General features: G+C 37.1%; 2 protein-coding genes across 9 annotated transcripts in view; one reads left to right on the top strand and one right to left on the bottom strand.

Moving 5' to 3' along the window:
- Nucleotides 1–2540: 2540 nt before the first annotated feature.
- LOC127873178 (mammalian ependymin-related protein 1-like) overlaps nt 2541–22390 on the bottom strand; it is a 32639-nt gene continuing 12789 nt past the window's right edge. The window contains exons 4-6 of one of the 6 annotated variants that reach the window (XM_052416898.1): nt 3768–3951; nt 3201–3288; nt 2541–2707 (exon numbers count right to left, since the gene is read on the bottom strand). In XM_052416898.1, coding sequence (XP_052272858.1) covers nt 2635–2707; nt 3201–3288; nt 3768–3951 — 345 coding nt within the window. In that variant the 3' untranslated portion in view covers nt 2541–2634. Of the gene's footprint in view, nt 2708–3200; nt 3289–3767; nt 3952–18030; nt 18198–18691; nt 18780–22390 lie in introns of those variants that run through there. The other 5 variants (XM_052416896.1, XM_052416897.1, XM_052416893.1 and 2 more) reach the window with 5 other exon arrangements.
- Nucleotides 5741–21275, top strand: LOC127873177 (U4/U6.U5 tri-snRNP-associated protein 1-like). 3 transcript variants are annotated; one of them, XM_052416890.1, is made up of 5 exons: nt 5741–5847; nt 6168–6346; nt 7585–7810; nt 20063–20178; nt 20709–21275. In XM_052416890.1, the coding sequence occupies exons 1-5, from the start codon at nt 5773–5775 to the stop codon at nt 20734–20736; spliced, it is 624 nt and encodes a 207-aa protein (XP_052272850.1). In that variant the 5' UTR covers nt 5741–5772; the 3' UTR covers nt 20737–21275. The 3 variants fall into 3 exon arrangements, with proteins under 3 accessions (XP_052272850.1, XP_052272849.1, XP_052272848.1); XM_052416889.1 differs by lacking the exon at nt 20063–20178 and adding an exon at nt 9747–9862; XM_052416888.1 differs by lacking the exons at nt 20063–20178; nt 20709–21275 and adding exons at nt 9747–9862; nt 10393–10959.

Here is a 22390-nt window from a genome sequence, read left to right as displayed (position 1 = left end):
GTTAGTATGATACACTAAGTCACCCGTCAAACTGTTAGTATGATACACTAAGTCACCCCGTCAAACTGTTAGTATGATACACTAAGTCACCCTGTCAAACTGTTAGTATGATACACTAAGTCACCCTGTCAAACTGTTAGTATGATACACTAAGTCACCCCGTCAAACTGTTAGTATGATACACTAAGTCACCCTGTCAAACTGTTAGTATGATACACTAAGTCACCCTGTCAAACTGTTAGTATGATACACAAAGTCACCCTGTCCAAACTGTTAGTATGATACACAAAGTCACCCTGTCAAACTGTTAGTATGATACACTAAGTCACCCCGTCAAACTGTTAGTATGATACACTAAGTCACCCTGTCAACCTGTTAGTATGATACACTAAGTCACCCTGTCAAACTGTTAGTATGATACACAAAGTCACCCTGTCAAACTGTTAGTATGATACACTAAGTCACCCTGTCAAACTGTTAGTATGATACACTAAGTCACCCTGTCAAACTGTTAGTATGATACACAAAGTCACCCTGTCAAACTGTTAGTATGATACACAAAGTCACCCTGTCAAACTGTTAGTATGATACACTGTTAGTATGATACACTAAGTCACCCTGTTAAACTGTTAGTATGATACACTGTTAGTATGATACACTAAGTCACCCTGTCAAACTGTAGTATGATACACTGTTAGTATGATACACAAAGTCACCCCTGTCAAACTGTTAGTATGATACACTAAGTCACCCTGTCAAACTGTTAGTATGATACACTAAGTCACCCTGTCAAACTGTTAGTATGATACACAAAGTCACCCTGTCAAACTGTTAGTATGATACACTAAGTCACCCTGTCAAACTGTTAGTATGATACCAAAGTCACCCTGTCAAACTGTTAGTATGATACACAAAGTCACCCTGTCAAACTGTTAGTATGATACACTGTTAGTATGATACACTAAGTCACCCTCAACTGTTAGTATGATACACTAAGTCACCCTGTTGAAAGGACATAAATGCCCGAGTCCCGCATTGAAAGCTGAAGTTAACAAGCTTTTTGATAACGGGTATTATTGCATATGCGTATATTTTCGCACCAGATTAGCCTGTGCAGTCACTCAGCACTATACTCTCCTTCTTAACTGGATTTCTATAAGAAATCATTTATTTAACTACTTCCTTTAAATGAAAAATTCCATGAAAGCGGGAAGTGTCCGTTATTAGCCTGTGCGGACTTTAAAGGCTGATCCGGTACGTCACTTATCGTACATGTATTGAGCCCCGTCTTCCCGTACTAGACTCAATAACGTTATGATAGGTATAATGGACAACGGGCTCGGCCTCTTGTCTCAGTATATTACTCAACACTTCCCATTTTTAATGTAGCCGTTTCACAGATTTTGGCATGTATTAAAGTTTGTCGTTAAATGCTTTATATTGATAAATGCAAACATTGGATCTAAAGCGTTCCAGTAAAAAAATAATAAATTAAAGAAAGAAAAAAGTAACTCTCAACTGGGCTCGAACCACTGACCCCTGGAGTAAAAGTCTATCACTTAGACTACTCGGCCATCCGTGCTCATACAATGAGTGATGTATTTTATACTTTATGCCAGCAATCCTCGTAGTATCACAAAATATAACGACAACAACAGAAATCAGGTTATTGTCAGAAGATGCATATAATGGATATTTTAGAGCACGGTAAATGTTCAGTATTACTGTTTTTCTCAAAAACATCAACGAACATTTGCGAATCTAAAACGTTTTTTTTTAAATTTTGTCAATTAACCAAAACGTGAAAAGGCCCCTTTAAAATAGACAATGGCATAATCCCGATTTTGCTCACTTTGTGTAAAAAAATAATAAAATTAAAGAAAGAAAAAAGTAACTCTCAACTGGGCTCGAACCACTGACACCTGGAGTAAAAGTCTATCACTTAGACTACTCGGCCATCCGTGCTCATACAATGAGTGATGTATTTTATACTTTATGCCAGCAATCATCGTAGTATCACAAAATATAACGACAACAACAGAAATCAGGTTATTGTCAGAAGATGCATATAATGGATATTTTAGAGAACGGTAAATGTTCAGTATTACTGTTTTTCTCAAAAACATCAACGAACATTTGCGAATCTGAAATTTTTTTTTTTATTTTGTCAATTAACCAAAACGTGAAAAGGCCCCTTTAAAATAGACAATGGCATAATCCCGATTTTGCTCACTTTGTCCCAATCACGAAAACACATAATGTTCAGCGTTAAAGTGATATTAAATCTATTGCTTTGTTGAAATTTTCTTCGTTGTATTTAAAAATACGTTTAAAAGAGGGAGAATGAAGAAAGTATAGGGAACATACATTGCTAATTCGTTTTGGTTGTTTTCACCTTCATCCAGTGTCAAAGAAATGCCTAATTTAAAAATGCGTGCTTAAATATCCCATGTTTACGATATTGCGCAACGTGATTATTTCTACGCCGTTTAACAACGACAAGCAATTGGGAAGATAACAGATATAACAACTCAACTTGCTTATCCATGTGTTACAAAGTCAATTTTATTATGTATCTACTGTTTTTATTAATTTGAACAATCATAATACAAGAAAGTAATGTAATGCACACGATTAAAGACCGGCGCACTCGGCAGGCGGAATGAAAACGCTGGGGTCAGAAATACCGGCGTGAATATCGAAGAAACTGAAAAAATAAATAAAATGAATTATCAAAGTGCTGAGAGCGAAAGAAGACTGGCAAGACATGGATATACGCATAGGCAAAGGGAAATAGTGCAAACATATTCTCCCATAAAGGGCACGATCGTTTTAATAGTTTAATTTTATTTCAAAAGTCATACGACAAATAATATTTCCGATGTTACATTTCCTACTTGGTTATACTCGCTTCTGTGGCGTCAAACAATTAAAACTAATCTAGCTATTGAACGTAAAAAACAATATTGGAATGTATCTATATTTAGTGGTTTAGTAGCCTGTGAGACACACTTCTGCTTAGGATAACAATGGCGAGAAAGTGAACGTTCCCGCTAAATTTCAGTTTATAAAACAAACGTTTGCAATTTATTTATAAATTGGATACTATTTTGTTTTTAAAATCAAATTGTATATTAAATTTTAAGTGGAAAAACCATCATCAAATCCTCAAACGTAGCGGGTAGTAAATCAGTACTTACTTCTCAATCAAGAAGCCGATTTCTTTGTTATAATATGCTGCGAAGACGGGTACACAGGTGGGCGATGTAACAGCTATAGCGTATTTTGCTGAAATGGTTACATGCATTGTTTCTCTAGAATGCAGAAAGTTTAATGGAAATGTCTTCATATGAGCAGATAATCAACAAAAATAAAATATTTTACAAAACGCGTGTATGGCAGATGGTTCTACTTTTTGTGACTATTTAAATAATTGCAACACATACGTTAATATCCTTAAACAATTATGTCTATGACTGAAATTCTTATTTTGATTGCGTGAAGTTTCATTATAAATATTCAAACACAAGCCTATACAAGTCTGCAAAAACGCCAAAATCACCAAAGGCCGTCAATACGCATATAGAAATTCATTTGCGACAATAAGTGTAGGCTATACATATTAAGACAATCACACCACGAAACCATATGCATACTACTAGACAGTTTCACAAACATTGACGGTAGTTTCCGTATACGTTTATAGGCGTTACACTGCAGATATTTCTGTAATACATCTCAAAGCGCATGTACCAAAAGCGTCTTACCTCCATTGTCGAATGTAATGTCCCAGTTCTGGACAGTAAGGTGCTCAAATGGAATGGACGCCGCCCCTGCCTCGGCCTCGAACAGGAACTTGGAGCCCGGGACAACGCCTGTCTTCCAGAACGGATGCGAGGGAACCGTTACGTTGCATTTCTTGGTCACCAGGTTCAGCCTGTACTCTTTGTTCTGAAAGTTAAAAAAATATACACCATTGTCGTATCATTTGTGATTATCAGCAGGATTTTTTTTAACTGCAAGATATAATACATGCACCAGCGGGATTATTATTACTATACATAAATTTAAAAAAAACTATTGCAAAAAGATCACATCAAAGTAAAAGGTATTTTATTTAAAATCAAATCCTTTTATTAAACTTTTTACAACGTAACGTCACAAATACATGTGCGTTACCTAAACATTAAACTACGTCAAGCACCTATTCACGACAGACGTCATGGGTTATTATAGCGATGGAAAAAACATAAAAGTGACGCCATAATTCTAAGTCACATACCCAATCTAAGTCACACCCATGGTCGATAAAAGAGAAAGAGGACATCATCGAAATGCTAACATAAATGGTCATGGATAATAGGGGCGGATCCAGGATTTCTTGTTTGGGGGGGGGGGGGCGGGATATTGAAAGATTTGCTGGGGGTCAAGGGGGCCGCTAGGGCCCCTGGCGGGTGCAGGGCAAAGCTCTACTAGGGGGTCCAGGGGGCGATGCCCACCGTAAGCTTCACGATTTTAGTGATTTCGAAGGCTTTGACAACCACTTCTCGAGCATGTCACGCCTTATACTTTCATCAAAGTACCTTCTTATAATGCCAAAAAAGTGCATAGTTTGTGGCTTAGGGGGTCCAGGGGGCGAAGCCCCCCCCCCCCATCCCCCCCGGAAGCTTCACGATTTTAATGATTTTGAAGGCTTTGACAACCACTTCTCGAGCATGTCACGCCTTATGTACTTTCATCAAAGTACCTTCTTATAATGCCAAAAAGTGCATAGTTTATAGTTTTGGGGGTCCAGGGGGGAGGGGGCGAAGCTCCACGATTTTAGTGGTTTTGAAGGCTTTGACAAGTTTTAATAGGTGATTTAGATGTAGTTAAGTGTAAAACATAAAATGAATTGACTTTATTTTGAAGATTTTAGGGGGGGGGGGGGAGAAATCTGGAACCCTGGAACTGCCTTTGGATGACATCACAGAAGTTTCTTCGAAATTGAGCCCCATGAGCTTAAATTGTCATCCCAGATTACCGGTAGCATGTGCAGCCCTCTTAAGGGGCAAACACTTACCGCTTTTATTGAATGTTTCGTTTAAAGGACCTCCATTTAATCGAAAATACACTTTGGACGTAAAATGTCGTCCCTGACAAGCTTGTGGTGACCGCTCAGGCTATTTAAACAGGATAACACTTAACACATGCAATATAAGCATTTTCCCCAAAACGAGGCCCAAATAAACGTCTCGTATTCAAATCTACCAAACATACCTCACGTGATAAGGTTACACAAGCATTACTTGTCAGACCCTCGATCCTGATAAACCTGTGTGTTATGCACAAGCTAATCTGGCAATACACTTAACGCAGATGCATAAAGCCCGGTTTTCCCAGAGCAAGGGTTGTTTAAACGTTTTAAAAAAAAGGAAAATGTAAAAAGATTTAGTATTATACCAGTTTGTTTGAATATGGTATGTCGTAGGATTTCATACATAGAAATGGATATGAAATACAAAAATCTTTGGAGCAGAATTGTCTTTGGCAAAATTGTACTCGCTGTGGCTAAATTCTACCTATTTGTATTTTTTTATGTGTTAAAGATTTAGCCAAAAAAGATTTTTCTGTAGCCAATTTGGTCAATTTGTGTATCAGCTAACTTTGCTGATGGCAGAGTCAGCACTAGTTAAGTTTGCCTAGGTGCTCTGTGGCCATGGTCTCTCTACATGTTGGTGTTGTTGTTGATTGCAGGAGCTAGAGAAAGAGTTACAAGATGAGAGACGGCGAATGGAGGAAGAAGAGGAGGAGGAGCAGTCTGGCTGGAACCGGGTCGAGATAGACGAGACACCTGTCAATCTTGTGGTAGGTTGTGTTTACATGAAAGCCAGAAACTGTCAAGATGTGCAATCAAGCTCCATCAAGGACTTATCACATCTGGGATGTTATTTTTCCCCTGATGTGATTTTGCCAAGGGCCCCTTGTGATATACATGTTAATTCTTTTCAAAATGGGGTAGGGATGACAGATTTTTCGGAATATTTCATGGACAGCCAGAAAAATCCGATTTTGAAAATTTGCTGATTATAACATTGCCAGCAAAAGAAAAAAAAAAATGCAATGAGCAATTTTATTGGCTGTCATTTCTCAACCTCTGTAGATATGTCTTCCCACTAATTTCGCAGGGTGAGGACACAGCTATCTTGGAGGACGAGCCTGTGATCAACAAGGGCATGGGTGCAGCCTTGAGCGTGGCCGTCAACAAGGGATTTCTGGAGAGGGAGGTAATACGGACGCACCGCATCACGGCCGGAATGATGGAGATCAAGGCCCAGAATTACTCCATCGAGGACAAGAGATATGAGTAGGTGGACTGGGGAAGCCCATGTGCGGCAAGTTTCATCCCAGATTAGCCTGTGCAGTCCACATTTTAATTTCGATTAAAGCCTTTAAAAAATAGAATGAAGGCACGGAACTGTTTCATCCCTTGTGGGGCTGCTCTCTTATGAGATGTTAATTGTGCCTCGTTCTGGGAAAATTGGGCTCAAAGCATGTGATTTAATTGTCGTCAAACACATGCTTGAGCAGTTTGCAAGAACAACACTTTGCGCATAAATATGTAAATGTAAAAATACGATAAAAGCCTGCACAGGCTATCCTGGGACGACTCTTTACGTACATGCATTAAAACTTTATTCTGCAAGCAAGGCTCAAATGATATTTTGATTACATAGTGAATAACAGGTTTGTGTTAATTATAGATCAGGTTTATCATGCGAGGCTTAGAAAACAAAAAGCACGAGCCTTTGCGATTGCTTTTTTGTTTTCGTGCCGAGCATGATTAACCTGATCTATTATCAACACTTATCTATTATTCTATTTATCCCACTTTTTATTCAGTGAACCTTTTTTACACAAAATTTTGTCGAAAAAATGACATCATTTCGTGCAATGGAATATAGCAGAAATTTAATCAACAGGGCTTTAATCAACCGAATTTGCTGTAAAAGTGGGATAAAATAAATTATCATGGAAATCCTTGTTAAAAACATGTAAATAATATTTGAACTTACTTTCTAGCTAATCCTTCAAGTTTATATTTAATAGGTTTACTTACATCTTCCCTGAGTTACGTGCATCACCGAGCATTACCCAACGAATCCCACTATTCCACCCCAACCCCCCTTTTAAGACTGATGCAGTGACTTACATACTGATGCAGTAACCTACATTCTGTTGCAGTGACGTACATACTGATGAAAAGACTTGCATACCGATGCAATAACTTACATACTGATGCAGTCACTTCCATACTGATGCAGTGACTTACATATTGATGCAGTGACTTACATATTGATGCAGTTACTTACATATTGATGCAGTTACTTACATATTGATGCAGTGACTTACATATTGATGCAGTTACTTACATATTGATGCAGTTACTTACATATTGATGCAGGGACTGACATACTGATGAAGTGACTTCCATACTTATGCAGTGACTTAAATACTAATGCAGTGACTTAAATACTGATTCAGTGACTTAAGTACTGATGCAGTGACTTCCATACTGATGCAGTGTTTTACATACTGTTTCAGTGACCTAGATGAGAAGTACAAGAAGCGAGATCGGTACACGGGCAATTTGTCCGAGTTCAAGGAGAAGGTAGGGTACAAACCGGATGTGAAACTCGAGTATGCTGACGAGTCCGGGCGGCAACTTAACGAGAAAGAGGCCTTCCGCCAGCTCTCACATCGTTTCCATGGGAAAGGTTCAGGCAAGAAGAAGACAGAGAAGAGGTCCAAGAAACTAGAGGAGGCACAGGTGGGTCTTTTCTTTTGTAAAGCTTCCATCATAGATAGCAGTGCCCTCTCTCTAAATTTCTTCCAATGATTTTACTGCGAACAGTTGGTTATCCATTAAGCAACGTTCTGGGGAAACTTGGCTTAATGCATGCATGTTAATTTTTGTCCTGGATTAGCCTGTGCAGCCAAATCAGGGACAGGCCAATCAGTGTCGTACTTTCTGCTTTTTGGGAATTTTTAGCTTAAAGGAGGTTAATTTTAGATTCAAATCCAGTGTAGGCAGAAAGTGTTATCCCTGATAAGCCTATGTTGACTGCACAGGCTGATCTGGGACACATTTTAGGCACATGCATGAAGGCTTTTATTCCCAGAATGAGGCTCAATTGATTTTGATTATGCTCTCAAAGGTTGGCATATAGTTTCCACGCTGTGTTAACATGATTTTGTCCACTTTTTTTTGTTTCTACTCTCTATCTCAACCAGTTTTCATCAGATATTCATCGCCCTTTCTGAGAATGTTGATAAGCCTAAAATTTAGGCAAATCTTAACAACCATTCACCATTCACAATGCACATTTGAGTTATGGTCATTGAATTTTTCTTAATGTGGTTCTTTGATGATTTCTGCTGTCTCACTCAATCATTTTTTCATCTGATTGTCACCAAAATGTTTTAAATATAATCTATCATGAGATTATTTTTCTTGTGTTTTAAACCTCCTACCTTGAAGGCAAAACCTAAAGGTCATATGTCAAATTTGGACATGAGGCCACCATAACATTGCCATATATTTATTGATTTTACTTGACATTAACTTACATTATCATAAAACTTAATGTTGCGTGTAACAACCATCTCCCAATCTCAAAGATCAAGCTCAAGCTTAAGGGTTAAAGGATAACAAATTTGGCTTTATTATTGGCTGTAGATTTGTTAGTCCCCTACCGGTTTCACCGGAGTGGACTTATGGTTTGCGCTCTGTGTGTCAGTCAGTCTGTCTGTCTGTCTGTCTGTCACATTTTTCTGGATCCTGCGATAACTTTTAAAGTTCTTAATATTTTTTCATGAAACTTGGAACATGGATAGATGGCAATATGGACATTATGCACGGCATTTCATTTTGTTCCTACGTCAAAAATTCTGGTTGCTATGGCTACAAATAAAAAAAATATTCTGACAATGGTGGAATTTCTGACAATGGTGGAGTCGGTAGGGGACTTTTATTGCTTTGCAATAGTCTTGTTTATTGTATTTTAAAATAACTTACCACTTATGACCACCATTAGGAGACAGCATGTAGTATGTAATTATTCCCACAACAAAGGCGATTAACCATGGACATCTTACCAATAATATTTTAAAAAGTTTTGCAATTTTTATTTTCCTATGTATGTAAATTAAATCTACATCTATAAATTAAACCATGAGGGTTTAAGTTTGAGAGTTTTAGTGTAAGGAATGGACACTGATTGAGGGTACATTATTTCTATTTGGATATGGCCTGAAAGTTACTGCAGCAATAACAATCCCAGTTTTATTTAACATTTAGTAAACTTTCTTATTGCATGATATTGTTTTAAGAAACTTGAATTGTTTCCTTCTTGATTTTTGTATTTTATAATGGAGAATTGTATTGTTTGTCTTTGAAAAACTGTTCCATGTTATGATAAGCATGTGTCTGAGCCTGGTTCTGGAACAAGTGGACTTCTTGCATGTGTGTAGAATGATGTGTAAGATTACCTTGCGCAGTCTGCACAGGCTAGTAAGGGCAACACTTACTGCCTAAATTGGATTTTTGTTAAGAAGAGAGTTCCTTAAAAAGAAAAAAAATCATAAAAATGGAAAGTGTCTCCCCTTATTATCCTGGTTGACTCTTTTCATACATGCATGAAGACCAGTTTTCGCAGCACAAGGCTCCAATAAGCATGTGGGTGTATATGGCCTTTGTATTACAGCTGATGTTGAAGATGAGCACGACAGATACACCGCTAAACACGGTGGCCTTGCTGAAAGAGAAGCAGCAGCAGGAGAAGACTCCCTACATTCTGCTCACCGGAAACAAGGGATTCACGTATGTTCAGATCAAAGAGCCTCACTCTGGCAAAACAGGGCTTAATGCATGTGCGTAAAGTTCATCCCAGATTAGCATGTGCAATCGGCTCAAAACAAATCTCTTCTTAGCGGAAGACCAGTTTAGGCAAAAAGTGTCATACCTGACAGCCGAATTTTGGAGACACTTGATGCACATGCATTAAGCCCCATTTTTCCTGTGCAAGGCTCATTTATGTTTGTCAGAGTTTTGTGAAAGGTTTCTTGTCGGAAAGTTTGGAAGTAATTTTTTTACAATTTTTTCACATGGCTTCAAAAATCACATTCCTGGATGTTCCAAGAAGGGATGAAATGTCAAAAGAATGTTTACTTCTTTTCGTGTTGCTCACAAGTACAGAAAGGCAATCATAAATCCTGTTTAGAACATTGGTGAAAATAGGCTTAAAAAATCGTACATAATGATTTTTTTATGCGGGGGCTTCTTTTCATATTCAAATTATAGTAGTGATTAAAAAAATAGATATAAAATAACATGTTTTTTTCTATTTTCAGGCAAACAATGGTGAAGCCAAAAACTTGAGGCACACTGACTGCTTCTTTGGACAAGAACAGAATGGGGCACTGCTCACTAATGCAACTGAACTATTCACAGAGCCTAGATTTGTGCTCGAACTCTTTAATTTGATAGTGTCACTTGCATCACAGGCGTTAAAAGTACCTTTCTACATGTATACATGTATTTGAAAAATGTAGTGGAAAAGCATAATAAAAAAGGATTTCTAAATGTTATATGTGTAGATTAAAAATATTTCTTCAGTATGTTTTCAACACAATAAGTTCAATTTGCCTAAAGTGGCTCATCAACTTTTGCCATAGTTTTATCAGGCTGTTTTCAAATGTCTGGCATGAGATTGTAGATCTTGTTACTGATCAAGACCATTTTCGAAACAGATAGTCTTTGAAATCTTTACATCAATTTACGTGTGAAATGGTAGACATCCTGTACTGAATTGAACTTTTAATATGGATTATAGTAAGAACCTCAATTCAGTACTAGGTTTTTATCGCGATTTTATTGTAATATTGTATTGTCTTGGTTAATAAACCAAATAAAAACTGCATATTTTAATATATATGTGTATGCCCCACGGGTTGAGAGACATTGAGCATTGCATTTGTAGGCATGTACGGCCTCAAGTTTGTGTTATCAGCTTTTCTTAAGAAGATGGATTTCATGAAGATCTAAATAGTTTAATTACCTTTATGTGAAGATGGTCGGATTATATTTTTTTGCTATGACGAGATTGAACAGAAATATTGACCTTTGTCTTTTTTTCTTCTTTTTTCAAATATATACCGATAGTCCGAAATGTTGGGTTTTCAACTTCTAGTTAAGTCCTTGGTGGATCTTGCTTAAACTTTAACAGTTGAATGACACAAACGTGTGGATGATCGTAAATAAATTAATTTTGGCTACGACTAGTTTAGGCTAAATAATGTGCCCTTTTCTATATGTCCACAAAACAAATAGTGGATTCGTGTCTAAACGTGCGGTAAAGGCATCCTTTGTCCTTGACACATTTCTAGTGTTAACTAAATACAATGAAGTAACGTTTTAGGCTTCTGATTTTAATAAAATTATTATGCAATATACTGTGTATGCAATCAATATCTTGCATTCCATTGGACGATTTGACTAATCATAGTTAACCATTTTCGCAGCGCTGTCAATTTATCTGTGCTTTCCACAAGGTTTAGAAAATGGTAGATCAAGTATACGATTTCTTTCAATGGCTAAATTGTTGCATCTATATCGGTCCGCGGCAAGGACGAGGATCGCCTGTTTGATCCCCGGTCCGAGCGCAATCCTTGTGTGGGAATTGATTGGTCTTGAAATCCTCTCTGCTGCCATTCTCCTTCTACCAATTATTCAAGGAAGATAGTTCTCAATTTCTGGGATAAATATGTACACTTAGCACTGGTAAACCAGCTATCACAGGAAAAGTGTGAGTTGTGAAAAGTGTCACTGCCTGCCGTGACTGAAAAAGTGTTTATTACATCTTAAAAATCAAACGGAACAAACAAAGCATTATTTACTATGATACGCCACGTATCTCTAGCATTATTGTAGTGTATGTGTAAGCGGGACATGTTTTAGATACTTAATAAAAGCGATATTCTGGTGCGGTATTTTCAGAATTGCATCTTAGTGTGGCGATGCCACATGAATGTCAGACACATGCCCTCCCGTCAAAACAAATCATTTACCACACAAAAAGGTATGCGATAGTAGTGCAGACATCATATTGATCGATAAAGCACCGTTAGCACACGTGTATTGTTTTAGTTGGCATCCTTTATCTTATTTTTTTACTTGGCAAATTTCATATACGCAGTTTATTCATTCCAGTGGCTAACATATATCCACTAAAGACAAAGAAAAAAGTGATCGTTGTTACAACAACTTAATTAACAACATTGTTAATTAGTGTATTATTAAAATATAGTTATTTTGCCAACCAACACAGTGCAATTCACACAGGCTTATCAGCGATGTAATTGACCGCCTGGATTAAATTTTTCCTTTTTAAGGAATTCTCTTCTAAATGAAAATCCATTTAAAGTGGAAAATGTTGTCCCAGATTAGCCTTTGCGGACCGCACATGCTAATCGTGGACGGCACTTTACGCACATTCATCAAGTCCAGTTGTCCCAGAACGAGACTTATGTGAATGCTATACTTAGTAACAACTGTTCAAATCAAATGGTTTCATGCGAGGGCTTCACGGAACGTTCCAATTTATCTGACAAGAGTGTGTAGCCCTTTTTTGAATACTGATTTGTAAATGAGAACGTTCCCATTTTATGCATCAGATCATGTTGTCGGTAATCGCGTTCTTATCTGGAGTCTGTAAGATGTCTTAACATGCACGTATCGCCCTTGAAGTCTGTCTAGCGACCTTCGAGTCTGTCTAGAACATGACACGATAAGGCTCATGTCAAGTAGTGCTCATGTGGATAATGTTGAATGAATAGTACCTCGACATGTATTCTGCTCTTGTTCAAATGCCAAAAGAAGGGCATGTCCAGACTGTCACTTCATCATGATTTGGGAAACGTGTAAAGGCGCGTGTAAGCCCGATGTCATAGACTCCAAAAGGTCAGTTCTCATATCATGCGGTGTTTTACATCTTGTTCAGATCGGAACTTCAACATTTTAAATGGGCCATGCTCTGTGAAAAAGGGGTTTATGCATGTGTGTAATATTTCTTTCCAGATTAGCCTGTGCAGTCCGCACAGGCTAATAAGGGACGACACTTTCCGCATGTATGGTATTTTTCGCTTACAGAAAGTATTTTCTTATAACTATTCCAGTTTAGGCGAAAATTGTCGTCCCTGATTAGCCTGTGCTGACAGCACAGGCTAATCTGGGACGACACGTTAAGCACATGCATCAAACCCTCTTTTCACAGATAAATATGCTCAAATAATTACCAAATTTTATAACAACTTGTGTGCTGATCATGTGTCCCATGTTCAAAGGCCATTGTCTGTGACTTGTTCACAGGTTTACGCTATTTTAATGCAATATCGGTAAATGCATTTACTTAAAAAACTAAAGTTGATCCTAACTCGCTAGCATTGCACCGGATTAGCTTTTGATACTGGATGATACTTTAATCGCTAAATGTTACTTGTACATGTATTTATAATAAAAAATTGTCAAACTGCGATTTATTTTTCCGACTTCGATTGATCGATATGCATAAGCGGACTGATGTGGTTTTTAGTCAGGGGTACTATCACTTGTATGTATTTCTTTTAACTTGCAGTCAAGGATAACCCATGAAAGTGCAAGCACTTATTTCCAAGGGGGTCCTTTGGTTTTGCTGAAGAGACAAAAAGCAGAAGAGACAGTATTGGGATACAAGGAATCCGGGTGCGATACCCTAGCTCTTTGCGAATAGATCCCTTGGTTCTTTTACGTGCTCAGTGTATAGCACCGATACACGCGAGAATTACCTTGGGTTTCATACCAGTACATCTCTCTACTTGGGTGTGAAACACTTGAAGCATTTCTGAAATTTCCAGTGCCCCGGCCGGGCATTGGACCGAGGACCTCTGGAATGGCAGACCAGAGTGTTACCACTCGACCACCGCACCACCATACCGTTATACTTTGGCTGTATAAATGCACTAAATAAAGTGTTATATTTATTTGTTACTGTTTGCATCGTCATTTTGCAAAACAGTGAACAAGTGGCTTCCAAGATAAATGCTCAAACTGTTAGTATGATACACTAAGTCACCCCGTCAAACTGTTAGTATGATACACTAAGTCACCCTGTCAAACTGTTAGTATGATACACTAAGTCACCCTGTCAAACTGTTAGTATGATACACAAAGTCACCCTGTCAAACTGTTAGTATGATACACAAAGTCACCCTGTCAAACTGTTAGTATGATACACTAAGTCACCCTGTCAAACTGTTAGTATGATACACTAAGTCACCCTGTCAAACTGTTAGTATGATACACTAAGTCACCCTGTCAAACTGTTAGTATGATACACTAAGTCACCCTGTCAAACTGTTAGTATGATACACAAAGTCACCCTGTCAAACTGTTAGTATGATACACAAAGTCACCCTGTCAAACTGTTAGTATGATACACAAAGTCACCCTGTCAAACTGTTAGTATGATACACTAAGTCACCCTGTCAAACTGTTAGTATGATACACAAAGTCACCCTGTCAAACTGTTAGTATGATACACAAAGTCACCCTGTCAAACTGTTAGTATGATACACAAAGTCACCCTGTCAAACTGTTAGTATGATACACTAAGTCACCCTGTCAAACTGTTAGTATGATACACTAAGTCACCCTGTCAAACTGTTAGTATGAAACACAAAGTCACCCTGTCAAACTGTTAGTATGATACACTAAGTCACCCTGTCAAACTGTTAGTATGATACACAAAGTCACCCTGTCAAACTGTTAGTATGATACACTAAGTCACCCTGTCAAACTGTTAGTATGATACACTAAGTCACCCTGTCAAACTGTTAGTATGATACACTAAGTCACCCTGTCAAACTGTTAGTATGATACACAAGTCACCCTGTCAAACTGTTAGTATGATACACTAAGTCACCCTGTCAAACTGTTAGTATGATACACTAAGTCACCCTGTCAAACTGTTAGTATGATACACTAAGTCACCCTGTCAAACTGTTAGTATGATACACTAAGTCACCCTGTCAAACTGTTAGTATGATACACTAAGTCACCCTGTCAAACTGTTAGTATGATACACTAAGTCACCCTGTCAAACTGTTAGTATGATACACTAAGTCACCCTGTCAAACTGTTAGTATGATACACTAAGTCACCCTGTCAAACTGTTAGTATGATACACTAAGTCACCCTGTCAAACTGTTAGTATGATACACTAAGTCACCCTGTCAAACTGTTAGTATGATACACTAAGTCACCCTGTCAAACTGTTAGTATGATACACTAAGTCACCCTGTCAAACTGTTAGTATGATACACTAAGTCACCCTGTCAAACTGTTAGTATGATACACTAAGTCACCCTGTCAAACTGTTAGTATGATACACTAAGTCACCCTGTCAAACTGTTAGTATGATACACTAAGTCACCCCGTCAAACTGTTAGTATGATACACTAAGTCACCCCGTCAAACTGTTAGTATGATACACTAAGTCACCCTGTCAAACTGTTAGTATGATACACTAAGTCACCCTGTCAAACTGTTAGTATGATACACTAAGTCACCCCGTCAAACTGTTAGTATGATACACTAAGTCACCCTGTCAAACTGTTAGTATGATACACTAAGTCACCCTGTCAAACTGTTAGTATGATACACAAAGTCACCCTGTCAAACTGTTAGTATGATACACAAAGTCACCCTGTCAAACTGTTAGTATGATACACTAAGTCACCCCGTCAAACTGTTAGTATGATACACTAAGTCACCCTGTCAAACTGTTAGTATGATACACTAAGTCACCCTGTCAAACTGTTAGTATGATACACAAAGTCACCCTGTCAAACTGTTAGTATGATACACTAAGTCACCCTGTCAAACTGTTAGTATGATACACTAAGTCACCCTGTCAAACTGTTAGTATGATACACAAAGTCACCCTGTCAAACTGTTAGTATGATACACAAAGTCACCCTGTCAAACTGTTAGTATGATACACTGTTAGTATGATACACTAAGTCACCCTGTTAAACTGTTAGTATGATACACTGTTAGTATGATACACTAAGTCACCCTGTCAAACTGTTAGTATGATACACTGTTAGTATGATACACAAAGTCACCCTGTCAAACTGTTAGTATGATACACTAAGTCACCCTGTCAAACTGTTAGTATGATACACTAAGTCACCCTGTCAAACTGTTAGTATGATACACAAAGTCACCCTGTCAAACTGTTAGTATGATACACTAAGTCACCCTGTCAAACTGTTAGTATGATACACAAAGTCACCCTGTCAAACTGTTAGTATGATACACAAAGTCACCCTGTCAAACTGTTAGTATGATACACTGTTAGTATGATACACTAAGTCACCCTCAAACTGTTAGTATGATACACTAAGTCACCCTGTTGAAAGGACATAAATGCCCGAGTCCCGCATTGAAAGCTGAAGTTAACAAGCTTTTTGATAACGGGTATTATTGCATATGCGTATATTTTCGCACCAGATTAGCCTGTGCAGTCACTCAGCACTATACTCTCCTTCTTAACTGGATTTCTATAAGAAATCATTTATTTAACTACTTCCTTTAAATGAAAAATTCCATGAAAGCGGGAAGTGTCCGTTATTAGCCTGTGCGGACTTTAAAGGCTGATCCGGTACGTCACTTATCGTACATGTATTGAGCCCCGTCTTCCCGTACTAGACTCAATAACGTTATGATAGGTATAATGGACAACGGGCTCGGCATCTTGTCTCAGTATATTACTCAACACTTCCCATTTTTAATGTAGCCGTTTCACAGATTTTGGCATGTATTAAAGTTTGTCGTTAAATGCTTTATATTGATAAATGCAAACATTGGATCTAAAGCGTTCCAGTAAAAAAATAATAAAATTAAAGAAAGAAAAAAGTAACTCTCAACTGGGCTCGAACCACTGACCCCTGGAGTAAAAGTCTATCACTTAGACTACTCGGCCATCCGTGCTCATACAATGAGTGATGTATTTTATACTTTATGCCAGCAATCCTCGTAGTATCACAAAATATAACGACAACAACAGAAATCAGGTTATTGTCAGAAGATGCATATAATGGATATTTTAGAGCACGGTAAATGTTCAGTATTACTGTTTTTCTCAAAAACATCAACGAACATTTGCGAATCTAAAACGTTTTTTTTTTAAATTTTGTCAATTAACCAAAACGTGAAAAGGCCCCTTTAAAATAGACAATGGCATAATCCCGATTTTGCTCACTTTGTGTAAAAAAATAATAAAATTAAAGAAAGAAAAAAGTAACTCTCAACTGGGCTCGAACCACTGACACCTGGAGTAAAAGTCTATCACTTAGACTACTCGGCCATCCGTGCTCATACAATGAGTGATGTATTTTATACTTTATGCCAGCAATCATCGTAGTATCACAAAATATAACGACAACAACAGAAATCAGGTTATTGTCAGAAGATGCATATAATGGATATTTTAGAGAACGGTAAATGTTCAGTATTACTGTTTTTCTCAAAAACATCAACGAACATTTGCGAATCTGAAATTTTTTTTTTTATTTTGTCAATTAACCAAAACGTGAAAAGGCCCCTTTAAAATAGACAATGGCATAATCCCGATTTTGCTCACTTTGTCCCAATCACGAAAACACATAATGTTCAGCGTTAAAGTGATATTAAATCTATTGCTTTGTTGAAATTTTCTTCGTTGTATTTAAAAATACGTTTAAAAGAGGGAGAATGAAGAAAGTATAGGGAACATACATTGCTAATTCGTTTTGGTTGTTTTCACCTTCATCCAGTGTCAAAGAAATGCCTAATTTAAAAATGCGTGCTTAAATATCCCATGTTTACGATATTGCGCAACGTGATTATTTCTACGCCGTTTAACAACGACAAGCAATTGGGAAGATAACAGATATAACAACTCAACTTGCTTATCCATGTGTTACAAAGTCAATTTTATTATGTATCTACTGTTTTTATTAATTTGAACAATCATAATACAAGAAAGTAATGTAATGCACACGATTAAAGACCGGCGCACTCGGCAGGCGGAATGAAAACGCTGGGGTCAGAAATACCGGCGTGAATATCGAAGAAACTGAAAAAATAAATAAAATGAATTATCAAAGTGCTGAGAGCGAAAGAAGACTGGCAAGACATGGATATACGCATAGGCAAAGGGAAATAGTGCAAACATATTCTCCCATAAAGGGCACGATCGTTTTAATAGTTTAATTTTATTTCAAAAGTCATACGACAAATAATATTTCCGATGTTTACATTTCCTACTTGGTTATACTCGCTTCTGTGGCGTCAAACAATTAAAACTAATCTAGCTATTGAACGTAAAAAACAATATTGGAATGTATCTATATTTAGTGGTTTAGTAGCCTGTGAGACACACTTCTGCTTAGGATAACAATGGCGAGAAAGTGAACGTTCCCGCTAAATTTCAGTTTATAAAACAAACGTTTGCAATTTATTTATAAATTGGATACTATTTTGTTTTTAAAATCAAATTGTATATTAAATTTTAAGTGGAAAAACCATCATCAAATCCTCAAACGTAGCGGGTAGTAAATCAGTACTTACTTCTCAATCAAGAAGCCGATTTCTTTGTTATAATATGCTGCGAAGACGGGTACACAGGTGGGCGATGTAACAGCTATAGCGTATTTTGCTGAAATGGTTACATGCATTGTTTCTCTAGAATGCAGAAAGTTTAATGGAAATGTCTTCATATGAGCAGATAATCAACAAAAATAAAATATTTTACAAAACGCGTGTATGGCAGATGGTTCTACTTTTTGTGACTATTTAAATAATTGCAACACATACGTTAATATCCTTAAACAATTATGTCTATGACTGAAATTCTTATTTTGATTGCGTGAAGTTTCATTATAAATATTCAAACACAAGCCTATACAAGTCTGCAAAAACGCCAAAATCACCAAAGGCCGTCAATACGCATATAGAAATTCATTTGCGACAATAAGTGTAGGCTATACATATTAAGACAATCACACCACGAAACCATATGCATACTACTAGACAGTTTCACAAACATTGACGGTAGTTTCCGCATGGATAGATGGCAATATGGACATTATGCACGGCATTTCATTTTGTTCCTACGTCAAAAATTCTGGTTGCTATGGCTACAAATAAAAAAAATATTCTGACAATGGTGGAATTTCTGACAATGGTGGAGTCGGTAGGGGACTTTTATTGCTTTGCAATAGTCTTGTTTATTGTATTTTAAAATAACTTACCACTTATGACCACCATTAGGAGACAGCATGTAGTATGTAATTATTCCCACAACAAAGGCGATTAACCATGGACATCTTACCAATAATATTTTAAAAAGTTTTGCAATTTTTATTTTCCTATGTATGTAAATTAAATCTACATCTATAAATTAAACCATGAGGGTTTAAGTTTGAGAGTTTTAGTGTAAGGAATGGACACTGATTGAGGGTACATTATTTCTATTTGGATATGGCCTGAAAGTTACTGCAGCAATAACAATCCCAGTTTTATTTAACATTTAGTAAACTTTCTTATTGCATGATATTGTTTTAAGAAACTTGAATTGTTTCCTTCTTGATTTTTGTATTTTATAATGGAGAATTGTATTGTTTGTCTTTGAAAAACTGTTCCATGTTATGATAAGCATGTGTCTGAGCCTGGTTCTGGAACAAGTGGACTTCTTGCATGTGTGTAGAATGATGTGTAAGATTACCTTGCGCAGTCTGCACAGGCTAGTAAGGGCAACACTTACTGCCTAAATTGGATTTTTGTTAAGAAGAGAGTTCCTTAAAAAGAAAAAAAATCATAAAAATGGAAAGTGTCTCCCCTTATTATCCTGGTTGACTCTTTTCATACATGCATGAAGACCAGTTTTCGCAGCACAAGGCTCCAATAAGCATGTGGGTGTATATGGCCTTTGTATTACAGCTGATGTTGAAGATGAGCACGACAGATACACCGCTAAACACGGTGGCCTTGCTGAAAGAGAAGCAGCAGCAGGAGAAGACTCCCTACATTCTGCTCACCGGAAACAAGGGATTCACGTATGTTCAGATCAAAGAGCCTCACTCTGGCAAAACAGGGCTTAATGCATGTGCGTAAAGTTCATCCCAGATTAGCATGTGCAATCGGCTCAAAACAAATCTCTTCTTAGCGGAAGACCAGTTTAGGCAAAAAGTGTCATACCTGACAGCCGAATTTTGGAGACACTTGATGCACATGCATTAAGCCCCATTTTTCCTGTGCAAGGCTCATTTATGTTTGTCAGAGTTTTGTGAAAGGTTTCTTGTCGGAAAGTTTGGAAGTAATTTTTTTACAATTTTTTCACATGGCTTCAAAAATCACATTCCTGGATGTTCCAAGAAGGGATGAAATGTCAAAAGAATGTTTACTTCTTTTCGTGTTGCTCACAAGTACAGAAAGGCAATCATAAATCCTGTTTAGAACATTGGTGAAAATAGGCTTAAAAAATCGTACATAATGATTTTTTTATGCGGGGGCTTCTTTTCATATTCAAATTATAGTAGTGATTAAAAAAATAGATATAAAATAACATGTTTTTTTCTATTTTCAGGCAAACAATGGTGAAGCCAAAAACTTGAGGCACACTGACTGCTTCTTTGGACAAGAACAGAATGGGGCACTGCTCACTAATGCAACTGAACTATTCACAGAGCCTAGATTTGTGCTCGAACTCTTTAATTTGATAGTGTCACTTGCATCACAGGCGTTAAAAGTACCTTTCTACATGTATACATGTATTTGAAAAATGTAGTGGAAAAGCATAATAAAAAAGGATTTCTAAATGTTATATGTGTAGATTAAAAATATTTCTTCAGTATGTTTTCAACACAATAAGTTCAATTTGCCTAAAGTGGCTCATCAACTTTTGCCATAGTTTTATCAGGCTGTTTTCAAATGTCTGGCATGAGATTGTAGATCTTGTTACTGATCAAGACCATTTTCGAAACAGATAGTCTTTGAAATCTTTACATCAATTTACGTGTGAAATGGTAGACATCCTGTACTGAATTGAACTTTTAATATGGATTATAGTAAGAACCTCAATTCAGTACTAGGTTTTTATCGCGATTTTATTGTAATATTGTATTGTCTTGGTTAATAAACCAAATAAAAACTGCATATTTTAATATATATGTGTATGCCCCACGGGTTGAGAGACATTGAGCATTGCATTTGTAGGCATGTACGGCCTCAAGTTTGTGTTATCAGCTTTTCTTAAGAAGATGGATTTCATGAAGATCTAAATAGTTTAATTACCTTTATGTGAAGATGGTCGGATTATATTTTTTTGCTATGACGAGATTGAACAGAAATATTGACCTTTGTCTTTTTTTCTTCTTTTTTCAAATATATACCGATAGTCCGAAATGTTGGGTTTTCAACTTCTAGTTAAGTCCTTGGTGGATCTTGCTTAAACTTTAACAGTTGAATGACACAAACGTGTGGATGATCGTAAATAAATTAATTTTGGCTACGACTAGTTTAGGCTAAATAATGTGCCCTTTTCTATATGTCCACAAAACAAATAGTGGATTCGTGTCTAAACGTGCGGTAAAGGCATCCTTTGTCCTTGACACATTTCTAGTGTTAACTAAATACAATGAAGTAACGTTTTAGGCTTCTGATTTTAATAAAATTATTATGCAATATACTGTGTATGCAATCAATATCTTGCATTCCATTGGACGATTTGACTAATCATAGTTAACCATTTTCGCAGCGCTGTCAATTTATCTGTGCTTTCCACAAGGTTTAGAAAATGGTAGATCAAGTATACGATTTCTTTCAATGGCTAAATTGTTGCATCTATATCGGTCCGCGGCAAGGACGAGGATCGCCTGTTTGATCCCCGGTCCGAGCGCAATCCTTGTGTGGGAATTGATTGGTCTTGAAATCCTCTCTGCTGCCATTCTCCTTCTACCAATTATTCAAGGAAGATAGTTCTCAATTTCTGGGATAAATATGTACACTTAGCACTGGTAAACCAGCTATCACAGGAAAAGTGTGAGTTGTGAAAAGTGTCACTGCCTGCCGTGACTGAAAAAGTGTTTATTACATCTTAAAAATCAAACGGAACAAACAAAGCATTATTTACTATGATACGCCACGTATCTCTAGCATTATTGTAGTGTATGTGTAAGCGGGACATGTTTTAGATACTTAATAAAAGCGATATTCTGGTGCGGTATTTTCAGAATTGCATCTTAGTGTGGCGATGCCACATGAATGTCA

Source organism: Dreissena polymorpha, chromosome 3, assembly GCF_020536995.1.
Source record: "Dreissena polymorpha isolate Duluth1 chromosome 3, UMN_Dpol_1.0, whole genome shotgun sequence".
NCBI lineage: Eukaryota > Metazoa > Mollusca > Bivalvia > Myida > Dreissenidae > Dreissena > Dreissena polymorpha.
The sequence above is the reverse complement of the archived record's forward strand: the minus strand, read 5'-3'. Positions and strand labels throughout refer to the sequence as shown.